The sequence below is a fragment of the Tachypleus tridentatus genome, chromosome 6 (assembly GCF_004210375.1).
Source record: "Tachypleus tridentatus isolate NWPU-2018 chromosome 6, ASM421037v1, whole genome shotgun sequence".
Classification (NCBI taxonomy): domain Eukaryota; kingdom Metazoa; phylum Arthropoda; class Merostomata; order Xiphosura; family Limulidae; genus Tachypleus; species Tachypleus tridentatus.
The window spans coordinates 104844231-104857171 of record NC_134830.1 but is presented as its reverse complement, the minus strand read 5'-3'; the positions used below and the strand labels follow the sequence as shown (position 1 = coordinate 104857171).

Sequence of the window (12941 nt, the reverse complement as noted above, 5' to 3'; positions counted from 1 at the left end):
ATTTACAAGAATTTTCAAGAACTTTCTAAAATATTGTAGAAGTCTCAAAGCTGTGCTGTTCGATAAAGGGAATAAGTATCCGTCTTTTCCAATGGCTCATTCCTTGCGCCTCAAAGAGAAATACAACAGCGTCAAAACCTTGCTAAAAGCCTTGAAGTATGATGAGTGTGGCTGGGAGGTTATCAAAGACCTCAAAATGGTGGCATTCCTCATGGGTCTCCAAGAAGGCTTTACCAAGTTCCCTGTTATCTTTGACTTTGGGACAACAGGGACACCGCAACGCACTACAATAGGAAGCACTGGCCACAACGGACCGAATTTTCTATAGAGAGGCACAATGTCAAATGTGAGCCACTAGTGGACCTCCAAAAGATGCTATTCTCACCATTGCACATAAGATTGGGTCTTGTGAAACAAATGTCACAGTTCTTGATAAGGAGTTTGCAGCCTTCAAGTACCTTCGAGACTTTTTCCTTAAGCTGTCTGATGCAAAGGTCAAAGCTGATGTCTTCGTTGGCCCGCAAATAAAGAAGATCCTGGAGTGCACAGAATTCCCCCAAGAAGCTCAGTAGGAAGGAAAAAAGCTTGGGGCAGCTTTGTCGCAGTGGCTCAAGGCTTCTTGGGCAATCACAAAGCCGAAAATTATGTGGAACTAGTTGAGGCTCTGATGAAGAACTACGGCAAAATGGGCTGCAGGATGTCCCTGAAAGTCCATCTCCTTGACACTCATCTTGATAAATTGAAGAAGAATGTGGGAACATACTCAGAGGAGCAAGGTGAGCACTTCTCTCAAGATATACTGGACTTTCAACACCTCTACCAAGGAGCATACAACAAAAACATGATGGAAGACTATAGTTGGGGGGCTGATACCGTCGCAAATCTCAAAAAACTACTCACTTCTAAACATTTTTGTGTAACTTTAGTATAATACTTGTAAATATTGATTCATATATTGTTTTATTCACAATGAAATTGTGCAAATTTGCCGGTTTTTACATAGAAAATATGTTAATTTCTAAATTTCATTATCCAGGTCACAAAAGCAAAGTTTGAAGGGAATAATGACAATTTTCTGTACTTTTACAACGTAAGCAATTAAAAAAATAATAGATACTATCCAGGAACAAAAATTTGTATTACATAATGTAATTAAGGAACAATATGGAAGTATCAGTTATACTTAAGTTTTCCAAATAAAACACAAATATGTTTCTCGTACACATAATTTCTAATTCTAACTAGGACAAAGTAGCAAAATGTAAAGAAGTATAACTTATTAAAATTCAATTGAAATGTGTTAATATTTAAATTTAATTAACTACTGTTCAATTTCGAAAAGTTTCAATAAAAAACTTAGGAGGTACAATTAGTTTCTCATCTTAGTGCCCGTTTGTGTTTTTAATAGTGAAAAATCAATAACCTATTAAATGGTATGTTGCCTTCAGACGTTTCAACAATGTAATGATATCTAGTCGGCAGCTATTTGCATCGTCTTCTAGTGGAAACTCACGAAACATTTTACATCTGTCTTCACTAGTTGTATTCGAAATATCTGTTATCAAAATTTCATTAAAAAAACGGGTATCTATTTTTTTATGACATGGGCTACAAATGTTTTCTTAAAATACGTTGTATAAGTGTGTGAACATTCTTTCATTGTTTTCCACAATCTATTAGAGCATTTAGTAAGGTATTGTATCTTGCTTTACATCTGATGATTGCAAAGAAAGTATCAAATAGTATAAATAGCCAAGAGATGTAAATACATTCCTAGCTACTTCTTTTGACTTAGATGTAAATAGCTTTCAGGGTTACAGTTACGACAGAAAATGTTCGTACCCCTGCGTCGTGAGTAGTTTTTTTTCCTCATAACTTAAAAAGTATCACGATTAGGATAATCAAAGTATAGTATATTATAAATATTGTACTAACACACATTTACATAAATTTTTTATGTAAATTGAATGACAAATAAACATGTCACTTTAGTTTATCTGTATTAAAATTGTTTAATAGTGTAGTAATAAACAAATCTCACTACTTAGTAAAAAAATTCATTCATAAACACATATATATTATTTGTATAAAATATTACTAATTTTCCACTGATATGGCTTTTTGCTTGCTTTTCACTATAAATCGAGAATAATGCTTATGGTAAAATATGATTATAATATAATATCATTGTTACAATCTGAAAATACTGTGACGATAAAAATCCGCTGTTTTTAAAAAGTGGTCAATAATAAATTACGATTAGAACATTATTAGTATTATATAAACTGCGATTAACAAATTGTCATTGTTTCAAAAAATTGGTCAATGATAAATTAGCGTTAGAATATTATTATCCCTTTATAGACGGCGCGTAGTAAAAATGTTATTGTTAAAAGATAACTAACTGAGAGGCAATAAGTTTCCAGTCATTTTGACTACAAAGTTGTGAGATAATATCGTATAACTTCATATAAACATTAATTTTATGCAAAAAATAATTTTTTTCTGTTAGCATTTGTTGGTAGATTCAACATTATCTAATTATATATTTCAGTATTAATAAACTACCCGAGTTCATTTAGTCTCGTTACATTTCCTTTTCGGAACGCTGATTTCTTTGACAACATCTTTCTTAACGAAAATTTCATGTAAGTAAGGTATTTTTGTAAAATCTGTCCATCCAGTTTTTAAGAAAGAAAAGTTAAATGTACAGAAAGCTCATGATATTTGCTTTTTATCACAGTTATCCAAGGGAGAAGAAAGCTACATCTTTTATTCATCTCCTGGGCACTGCTATCTGTGAAAATTACTTTTATCAAACGTCTCAATGTAATCTGATCAACAGTTTTATGCTGACCTGCTTCAGAACATGTATTGATGTGAAACTTATAACATAATTGGAGTTTCTTCAAGAAAAGTAAAAATAAATTTGACGCCTGGGATGTGTTACAAAAAAAATAATTTTATTTCTGTTGAGCTTATCTTCAATTAGCTCATGAAAGTACTTTTGAAATCACATTTATTATACTAGATCTACAAATATTAAAAACATTATTTGAGTAATGGCGTAATTTGTTATTTTCATTAAGGAAACCTTAATCTTGGTTTAAGTCCAATACTCGTTATAATAGTCACAGTAATTACCCTTCTGTTGTTCAATGCATTAAATGCTTCGTCCAAACTCAAATGAAAACACTTATGTGTTTCAGCTAATAAAAATTATTCTGATTATCCCAGTAAAAAATATTTTAAATGTTATAAATCAGGCTTAGGTATTGAAAAATAAAGAAAATACGTTTTTCATCTGTATAAATTTCGTTAAGTGCATGCAGGTAGTAAAATGAATTAACTTCTCACTGTTTTATCATAAATTAATTTCAGGAATTGAGACGACAGTGTCAAAATTTTGCTACAGCTTTGTTGGACCACACAAGAACTACGTATGAACTTGAGGTTTTATTGAATTACGACCCCAGTGGGCCTGCATTTGAACATGGTGATCGGATGAATCTCAGTCGACTAAAACTGGCAATCAAGTACAAGCAGAAAAAAGTGGGTGAATTATTACCGAGTTTATTAAAATGGGTGGATGATTACAAAGTTTATCAAAATGGGTGGATGATTACCGAGTTTATTAAAATGTGAAAGAAAAAGTAGGTAAATCATTACCAAACTTATTAAAATTGAAAAGTAGGTGAGTTATTACCCAATTTATTAAAACATGAAAGAAAAAGTAGGTGAATGATTACAGACTTTATTAATATGTAAAAGCTAAATCTAAGGAACCTATTGAATTTCATTTTAAGTTTAATCTATGGAGCCTGTCTTTGTCTGTTTGTTTTAATTTTTTCAAAAAAGATGATATAATTTCCTCAATACAATTTAGTTATGGAAATTAAATCATATTTTTAAAGAAATGAAAAAAACAAACAAAGGCAGGCTCCATAAATCAAACTTAAAAGGAAATTCAATAGCTTAATTAATTAGCTTACATTAATTAAAATTATTTCAAAATTGCTTATACAGGCTAACATTTGTAATTTTATTAATTCTATACATATTTCGCTTTATTTTCATGACTGAATGTATATCAAATCAAGATCATTACAAATACAACTTTGCTCCACAAAGCTACGAGAGACATCTCATAGTCTAGAAGGAAACAACTAGTCTAAAACATTCATCAGCAACTCCTTGGTGATACATTTCTCAAATATGTTTTTCTTCTTTATTAAAAAAAATTGCTGCTTGTACTACCACTATAACTTTCTTTTCAGTTCTAAAACGTATATTAGTTTTAAGAAGGTTCCCGTTTCTCCAAAATTTCAGATCATGGCGTATTTCTAAATATTATTTTTAATTTATTAGAATTATTTTATTTTTGAAAATAATTTTTTGATATTATTATGTTATCCGGTGGGGCAGTAGTAAGTTTTAGAACTTACAACGCTAGACTCTCACGGTTCTATTCCCCATGATGCAGATAGCCCAATGTGGCTTTTTTGAAAAACAAACAATATTAACACTCTGTTTTGTTTTGTTTTTACATCTAATGACGCATAGCTATAATCGTGATGTCGTAATAATAGAATTATTGGATGACAATGTTAGAAGTCAAAATAATAAGGCAACTTCATATCTTATCTTACGCATACAAGTCCTATAAACGACAAAATCTGTTTTTTTCATTGTTTTCTCAAGTACGTTTACATCGAATTGAACAATTATTATAGCATTTGAATTATAAATTTTATCATTGTTTCATCCTCAATAAACGTAACGGAGTTGAACAAATCACACAAAACTATTAATTTATTCAATTAATATTCCTCTTCTAGTAACCAAAAAATAAAGTATTCAGTTCAATTTAAAAAAAAAATTAACATTTCTTGTTGTGTAATATGTCAATAGCAAACATCATTTGGGCACTGCATTATCACAGCTTTCATAAGTTAAAATGTACATGAACTCATAAAATCTTTTTTGTTAGATGAAAAGGAGAAAAAAACTTGTTGGCTAAAAAATGTTTATTCTCTTTTATTTCAGTTTTGTGCTCATTCCAACGTTCAACAGCTTTTAGCTTCTCTGTGGTATGAGGGCCTTCCAGGTTTTCGGCGAAAAAATGTTGTGTTGCAGTCGCTTGAAATCTTCCGCATTGGCACGTTGTTCCCGGTATATTCGATCGCCTACATACTCTCTCCCCACTCTTCTTACGGACGTATAATCAGACGGCCATTTATAAAATTTATATGTCACTCCGCCTCATATATCACCTTTCTGTGTGAGTTCCGGTATTAAAGTGCTTTCAGTACTAGGACAAAACAGTTTATGAATAATGCGTTATAAAGTGTATTCTTGAACTTAAGCACAGACTTGAACAAGGAGGTAATAATAAACAAAATCAGTAAATATTTAAAATTCTTAGATTCTGTATAGATCTTCCTCGATGCTGTTGATTTCTAGAGATTCATATCTCTGTATTTCTTCATTGTACTAATGCTTCCATTAAATAGTGTGATAACTTAAGCTATGAATTTTTCCTCTATATAATGCATAGCTTTTCTTTATCTAACAGGTAAAAAAGGGACATATAAAAGGTATATTAAACTTTGTTTGCCACCACAATTTTTATCAAACTTAACACGTGTTTTAAAAAGACCTCATACAAATCTTAACTACGAGACTTACTAAAATTAATCACGATAATTACTTTGTAAATAATACTTCATGAATCATTTACGTTTTTAATTCCAGTTTTGCTCATTCTTGCATCACAACGGATAGAAACTGTGTTGACAGATTTATTTGGATCAGAGGAAGCAAAGAGACGCATGCGAAGTGAGGTCACCACAAAAAGAGGAGCGCCACCTAGTGTTGTAGAATGGATGATTCTTGCTTGGGTTTTAGGTTAAAGTATTTAACTATGTATCATTACTCTTGCTTGATAATAATTCCATCTATCCGAAACACTCAACTTATAATGCTGAGTGAAAAGAAAATCTTAATATGTTTTGTTTTGCAAAAAACATGAATCTAAACATAGTGTCATATTTTAACTTCTAAATCATTTCTTGATAATCTTGTTCTCAGAGAGAACTACATACATACGATAATTCTTCAGCTTTTCTCTACTGTGTTCTTTTTACATTTACAATACGTTTTATACAGTATATTCTAATTTTAAATCTTTGTTACTTGACAGTTACAACAACTAATGTTGAAGTTTCAATTTATAGTTTCACTTAAATATTACTTGAATTTAGCAAACAAAAATGGCTACTGAGATTTGATTTTGATATGTGAGTCCACTCGAAAGGTTTTTATCTTTTATTTTACATTGATTAGGAGATACTTCTAATAATAGCTTCAAGAACATTCATATATATAATTATACTTGTCATAAAACATTAGTATTAAGCCTATTGTAAGTTTAAAACACTGTACTCTTAAAATAATCACTTAGGAATTTTTAAAAACTAAAGTAATATATAATGATGATATTCCAACCACACTATATTTTGCGTATCCATTGTCAACGACGCGTTTCTCATTAATGTATATGTAACAGCAGTCAAAACCCTAGGACTCTAAAATCCACGTTGTGACAACAGTGTAAGTATTCGTCTTGATAGAAATATGCTGTTTTTTGGATGTTTTACCGGTAATACATACATATATAAGTTTTATGAACTGCTTTATTCGATGCAGGTTTAATATGGAGTGAAATTAAGCAACTGTGGGATTATGGCCTGATAGAGTACGTAAATGATATGTGGAATATCATAGACTTCATAACAAACTCTTTATACGTCGCCACAGTGGCGCTACGAATTGTAGCCTATTTTCAGGTAAGGAACAAGTGCGTTTGCAGACTCTCTATGCATTCTTTTCACTGTATTATTTTCTGGTTTAGTCGTGTAATTTAGATTGGGGCTAAGTGAAATCTAAACGAATATTATTCGACTGGTGACATCCTTCAATGAAAAGATTAATTCACCAGAACAGAAAAACACAAATAAATAAACATTTATCAATTCAATCTCACTTTATACCTGTTATTAGAATATACAAGTTTTCCTTAAAATAAACTTTATAAAGTAATACCTCGTCGCAATAAAGAGTACAAGACTTGTACAACATGACACACTGGTTGTAAAAATTACATTTTGCCTATTAGGTACAAAAAGAAATAGCTTTGAAAACGGGAACGGCTTTTCTTCCTCGTGAACGCTGGGATGCATGGGATCCAATCTTGATATCCGAGGGACTATTTGCAGCAGCAAACATATTCAGGTGAGAATAGTTCCTACAAATTGTCTTTTTATAATCAAGCACGTTTTAAGAGCTAACGTTTCAGATATAAAAGTCATGATCGGGAAACATGTTTAAATATATTTGAATTTTCTCTTATCTGAAGTGTCTTAATTGTAACAGTAAACACTTGTCTAAAAGTAATATGGCAGTTTGAAAATTATATTTAATTCATTTTTATAGCTGTAATTTTCAAAATTCGTATACAATCACAGTTATTTTGAATCACCTCTGTGATAAACATATACTTGTTTAGTAAATAATGTTTTATGGTAGTTATAATATTAATTACATCAGATACAAAACAAACGTTTCACTTCCAGTAATTTCTTGTACAATACTAGTGTTTTTCTGAAATGAATGTAATAAGTGAAATAAAAATATTGCGGAATTGATACGATTTTATTTTATTTTAATTATAATAAAATATTTACCCATATGAATTAAATGTTTTTACAATGAAATAATTATGAGTTATTTTTGTTTTTTCATATAAGAATCTTTGGTTCTTATCGTGCGCAAGATGTCATATCAATAACCATCAACATTTATTTCTTAAAGTTGATTCCAACTATTTGATCCTCCGTTATTTGATATTCAACGTACGATATGAAATATAACTGACTTTTGCAGACACTATGAGCTAGCCTTTAGAAAAAAAAAAGCAGTGTAATTTAGAATCTTTTAATGCAAAAACAAATTGAAATTTGTGTTTATGTTATATCTAACACTATATTCATAGCGATATATTTTCTCTCCACATTTGCCATTAATAACCATACGTTTGAAAATGTTGCCAATTTTTATATTTAATAAACCACACGAGAATAAAACTTGATAGCAATATGGGTTTGCCACCTATACTAGATTTTTAACAAACACGATTTTCGAAACGGGAGTGTTTGGGGAATTTATGGTATATAAAGAAAGAGTTTGATTTTTAAATTATGATGATTCTTTTAAGACGCCATTTATATTTCATTCATAACAAAACTATTTAAATTTTTAAAAGTTATAATAATCAACCGTTAGCTACAATATAAACACCTGGAACAGAAGTGCTGGGTTTTAAATGCTACTAGAGAAAATGTTTTCACACTAAACTGATTTTCGAACTTGACGAAGAGACTGCAGGGAATGTCTTCAAAATTTTACATCATAAGGAAAAACCATTATCGTTTATTTTGTAACATTCAGTTCCCCCCCTAAAAAATTGCGTAAACTGTGAAACGTGACAAAAAATATTTTAAAATTAAATTATTGTTTGTTTGTTTTTTTAATTTCGCACAAAGCTACTCGAGGGCTATCTGTCCCTAATTTAGTAGTGCAAGACTAGAGGGAAGGCAGAAAGTCATCACCACCCACCACCAACTCTTGGACTACTCTTCAAATTACGAGTCGCACGCCTTAATACGCTTGGCCATGCCGGGCCAAAATTAAATTATACTGTTTTAAAATACTTCTGTTAATTTTTTTCTATACTTGTGTATAAGAAGGATTTTAAAAATTTGAAGAGAATATTTAACTCAAGTTAAATATTTAACAAACATGTGTTTGTTTTAGGCTGTAATTACGATATTGTATTTTTAGCTACTTCTTCTATTTTACAGTACCCGATAACAGTTGTACTTCCCAAAAGAGCACTATAAATGTGATATGTATATTAATATAATTAAATTATGAATAATTTTAACTGAAGATTTTTGATTTAATAAACTTCATGTAACGTATTCGGCTTTAAGCATTAAAAAGAGATAATTTTTGGTTAACAAATAAAAAGAATAATATATTGTAGATAAATAAACACCCAACATTACAAGTTTCATACAGTTATTTTTTTTTTAATACACAAGTAACAAAAATACAGCTAAATACGCCATGTTTCTTTTCATTTTCAGTTCTTTAAAACTGGTGTATATATTCTCGGTAAATCCACACTTAGGACCACTTCAAATTTCTCTTGGACGTATGGTTATAGATATCCTTAAGTTTCTTTTCGTCTATACCCTGGTGTTGTTTGCCTTCGCTTGTGGTTTAAACCAACTCCTATGGTATTATGCAGAAATGGAGAGACAGGCATGTAATAAAAGCTTGCCAAGCCATTACAAAAAATCCGATTCAGGTTCATGCCTGACATGGAGGCGATTCGCTAAGTGAGTATTTTCATCTGAGAAGTATAAACCATGCATAATCAAAAAAAAAAAAAAGAAAAAGAATTTACTATAATGGTTACAACTCACACCAAACTCATACCAAGCAGTTTCAAACTTACTACGAAACTCTTTATTTTTATTACTACACAATGTAATGTGGCATTTGAAATAACATCACATGCTTGGTTGTTTTAGTTTAACTATACTGTAGTTCTGGAATAGCGTACAACATTAAATATACATCATAAGACAAACGTACAGATTGTGTTCAATTCCTCCTTCATGCATTCGTAGTAAGTTGCTTATTTACTATTGCGTTCCTTTTTTAAAATGTGATATACTGCAATTGTGACAATACTACAATGTAGTTCAGTGTGAATATTCAAAAAATCATACATATTGTTTCTCAAGAAAAATAGTATGATAATTGACTTTTTCAAAAGCTAATACATTTTATTCGTACGATACTAATCTATTCAGAACATGGTACCAGTGTTTTAGCTTGCGTTACGTAGGGTGTGTGTATTAATGTATTTTCTTATAGCAAATCCACATTAGGCCATATGCTGTGTCCATCGAGGAGAACCAAACCCCTGATTTTATAAATCCATAGATTTATCGCTGTCTCAGCGGTGGACTCGTTGCATATAGTCCGATGTGGCGTTGCTATAAGAAAACACACATACACTCTCTCTATATATATGTACATTTAGATACATATATATACATAGAGAGAGTGGGAAAGAATTAGTACTTAAACAGTCAAGCAAAATAAAATTAAAAGGAAGGACTGCGTTAAAAACAGCAAATCCGAACCCACTATAACGGCATTTCAATTAACACTAAAACCCAAACAAACAAAAACAAATTAAAAACGTTGTATAAATTAAAAAGATCCCAAAGGTATAAGCTATAATATCAGCTAATAATGACGTTCAAAAAGTTAGAAAGTGTAGGGACGAATAATTCAAGGAAAAGTTGATCAGTGGAACTAATTAATTAGTACAAAGAGTTAATAAAAAAATCTAAAGAAAAAGGTCATAACTTAATTTTGTCAGGAATACTGCCTAGAATGAACTGTACCGATAGAATTATAAGTAGATCACTATGGCTAAATGACAGGCTTAGATTAACATGTAAGGATGAGAGATAGACTGGTTGGACTTGTTGGATCTGTTCAGTGAAAGAAAAAAGCTTTGTGGAATAGATAGTGCACATTTAAGTAGGGTAGGGACTTGATTGTTTGCTAAGGCTATTAACTCAGCTGGAAGAGAAGTTTTAATTAGGACTAAACAGTGGTAAAGTCCAGGAAAAACTAAATGCAAGATGAATAAGAGGCAGAAAAAAATTTAAAATAGAAAATGAGTATAGAAGTAGTTATAAGGATAGGCTTAATTGTTACTATTGTGATGCTAAAAATATAGAAAATAAAATAGATAACGTTAGAGTATTAGTGTTAATCGAGGATTTTGATATCATGAAAATAACTGAAACATAGTTAAACATAAATGATTTTGAAGTGCAAGGTTAAAGGCTAGTTAATGGGGACAGAGTATTAAAGAAGGGAAAGGAGTGGCTTTATATGTAAAATGTGAGTTACATTCTGATGAAGCTGAGAGTCTTAAAGATATCAGCAAAAGACTTTTAGTACAAATTTGTTATAGACCATCTAATGATATTGATGAAATTAGTGAGAAATTTTACAATGATATTAAGATTTCAATTGTTAAAGAAGTCATAGTTATAGATGATTTTAATTTCATGCATATAGATTGGGAAATGCTGGAGTCAAATCATGAGGAAGAAAGGTTTATAGAAACTATTCAGAATGATATTCTTCGCCAATTAGTCAGACAAGGAACCTACTATAACCAATGCTAAATTAGCTTTATTGTTAACTTCAAATAGTAAAATGTTCGACATGGTAGAAATTGTGGAACATCTTGGTGCAAGTGATCATTGGTGTATTGAGTTCAATGCTTTGCTGCATATGGAAATAAATAATAATGATATTATGGTTATAAATTTTAAAAAACAAATTTTCAAAGGATGCGACAAGAACTATCTGTTGTGAATTGGTTTGGTTTGAATTTCGCGCAAAACTACACGAGGGCTATCTGCTCTAGCTGTCCCTAATTTTGTAGTGTAAGACTAGAGAAAAGGCAACTAGTCATCACCACCCACCACCAGTTGTGAATAGAACAGTTATTTTAAGACACTGATCAAATGTGGAAAATATTTAAATACATTTTTTAAATATTTAAGACAAAGATATTCTTTATAAAAAAAATAAGTAGCTGCAAGTAATAAAATAGCGTGGCATACAAAGACTGGTATGAATGAAGATTATAGAATGTCAAGAATCCTGGTGAAACAGGAAATTAGGACACCAAAAATGATGTATGAGATAAGTTTGGCTGAAAATGTAAAAGTTAACTGCTGCGATTTATTTAAATATATTAAGGGTAAACAAAATGTTAAAATGTAAGTAGGAGCCTTGGGAAATGATAAAATAAGGATAGTATCTGGTGATTATGAAATGATTGATTATTAATTTTTGCTTTTTTTATTTTTACTAAACAAGATTTAAGCAGTATTCCATATCTTAACTGTTGAAAAATGGAAATAAGATCAAACAAGATGATTGAATTAATTCTGAGCTGGTTAAGAAAAAATTAGGAAGTTAAAAAAATGATAAGGCTCAAGGGCAGATAATATTACCCAAGTGTTTTAAAGGAGATTAAAGATTAAATACAAGAACCACTTACTGCTATTTTTTGTCATTCCATGAATATTGAGCAGGTACCAGAGAATTGGAAGTTACTTAATGTAACTCCTCTTTTTAAGGGAGATATAGAAGTTGTTCTAATAATTATATAGCCATTAGTCTTACATAATTTGTGGGAAATATTTTGAAAGCTGTTAAAAGATACTTTGCAAAGTCAAGTTAGTTTCAAAGCTCAGAATTTTATTGGAGTATAAATGGAAAACATGTCCTTACAAATCTTTTGACATTCTCTGAAAAGGTTACTGCTTAATCTAGACGAGAGTAATGGTAAAGATTTGATGTGTCTGGATTTCAGAAAGTATTTGACACGGTACCATATGGAAGGCTTGTAAAACTTGTCTTTGTAGGTGTAAAAGATAAATTAGCAACTTGGATAGAAAAGTGGCTAGATGGAGAAAAGCAGAGGGTTGTCACAAATGGTGTTTAGTCAAACTGTATTAATGTCACAAGTGGGATACTTCAGAACTCAGTCTTAGGACCTTTGTTCTTTTTGATTTACATCACTTATGTAGATGAATGAAGGAATAGTCAATAAATTACTTAAATTTGCAGATGATATCAAAGCCTTAGGTGTCGCTATCTGTGGAAAAGATACTGCTGCTTTACAAAAGGACTTATATCTTTCATTGACTTGAGTAACAAATATAGCAAGTGGGTATTGATTATAATAAATGCAAAATAATGCATGT

At 30.7% G+C, this 12941-nt stretch overlaps 1 protein-coding gene across 2 annotated transcripts in view; it reads left to right on the top strand.

Annotated features, from left to right (window-relative positions):
* Positions 1-12941, top strand: part of LOC143253236 (transient receptor potential-gamma protein-like) — a 169569-nt gene that overhangs the window by 144850 nt on the left and 11778 nt on the right. For both annotated transcript variants that reach the window (XM_076506751.1, XM_076506750.1), the window contains 6 exons: positions 3382-3552; positions 5047-5281; positions 5755-5907; positions 6709-6848; positions 7178-7293; positions 9210-9464. In XM_076506751.1, the coding sequence (XP_076362866.1) occupies positions 3382-3552; positions 5047-5281; positions 5755-5907; positions 6709-6848; positions 7178-7293; positions 9210-9464 (1070 nt within the window). The remainder of the gene's footprint in view (positions 1-3381; positions 3553-5046; positions 5282-5754; positions 5908-6708; positions 6849-7177; positions 7294-9209; positions 9465-12941) is intronic.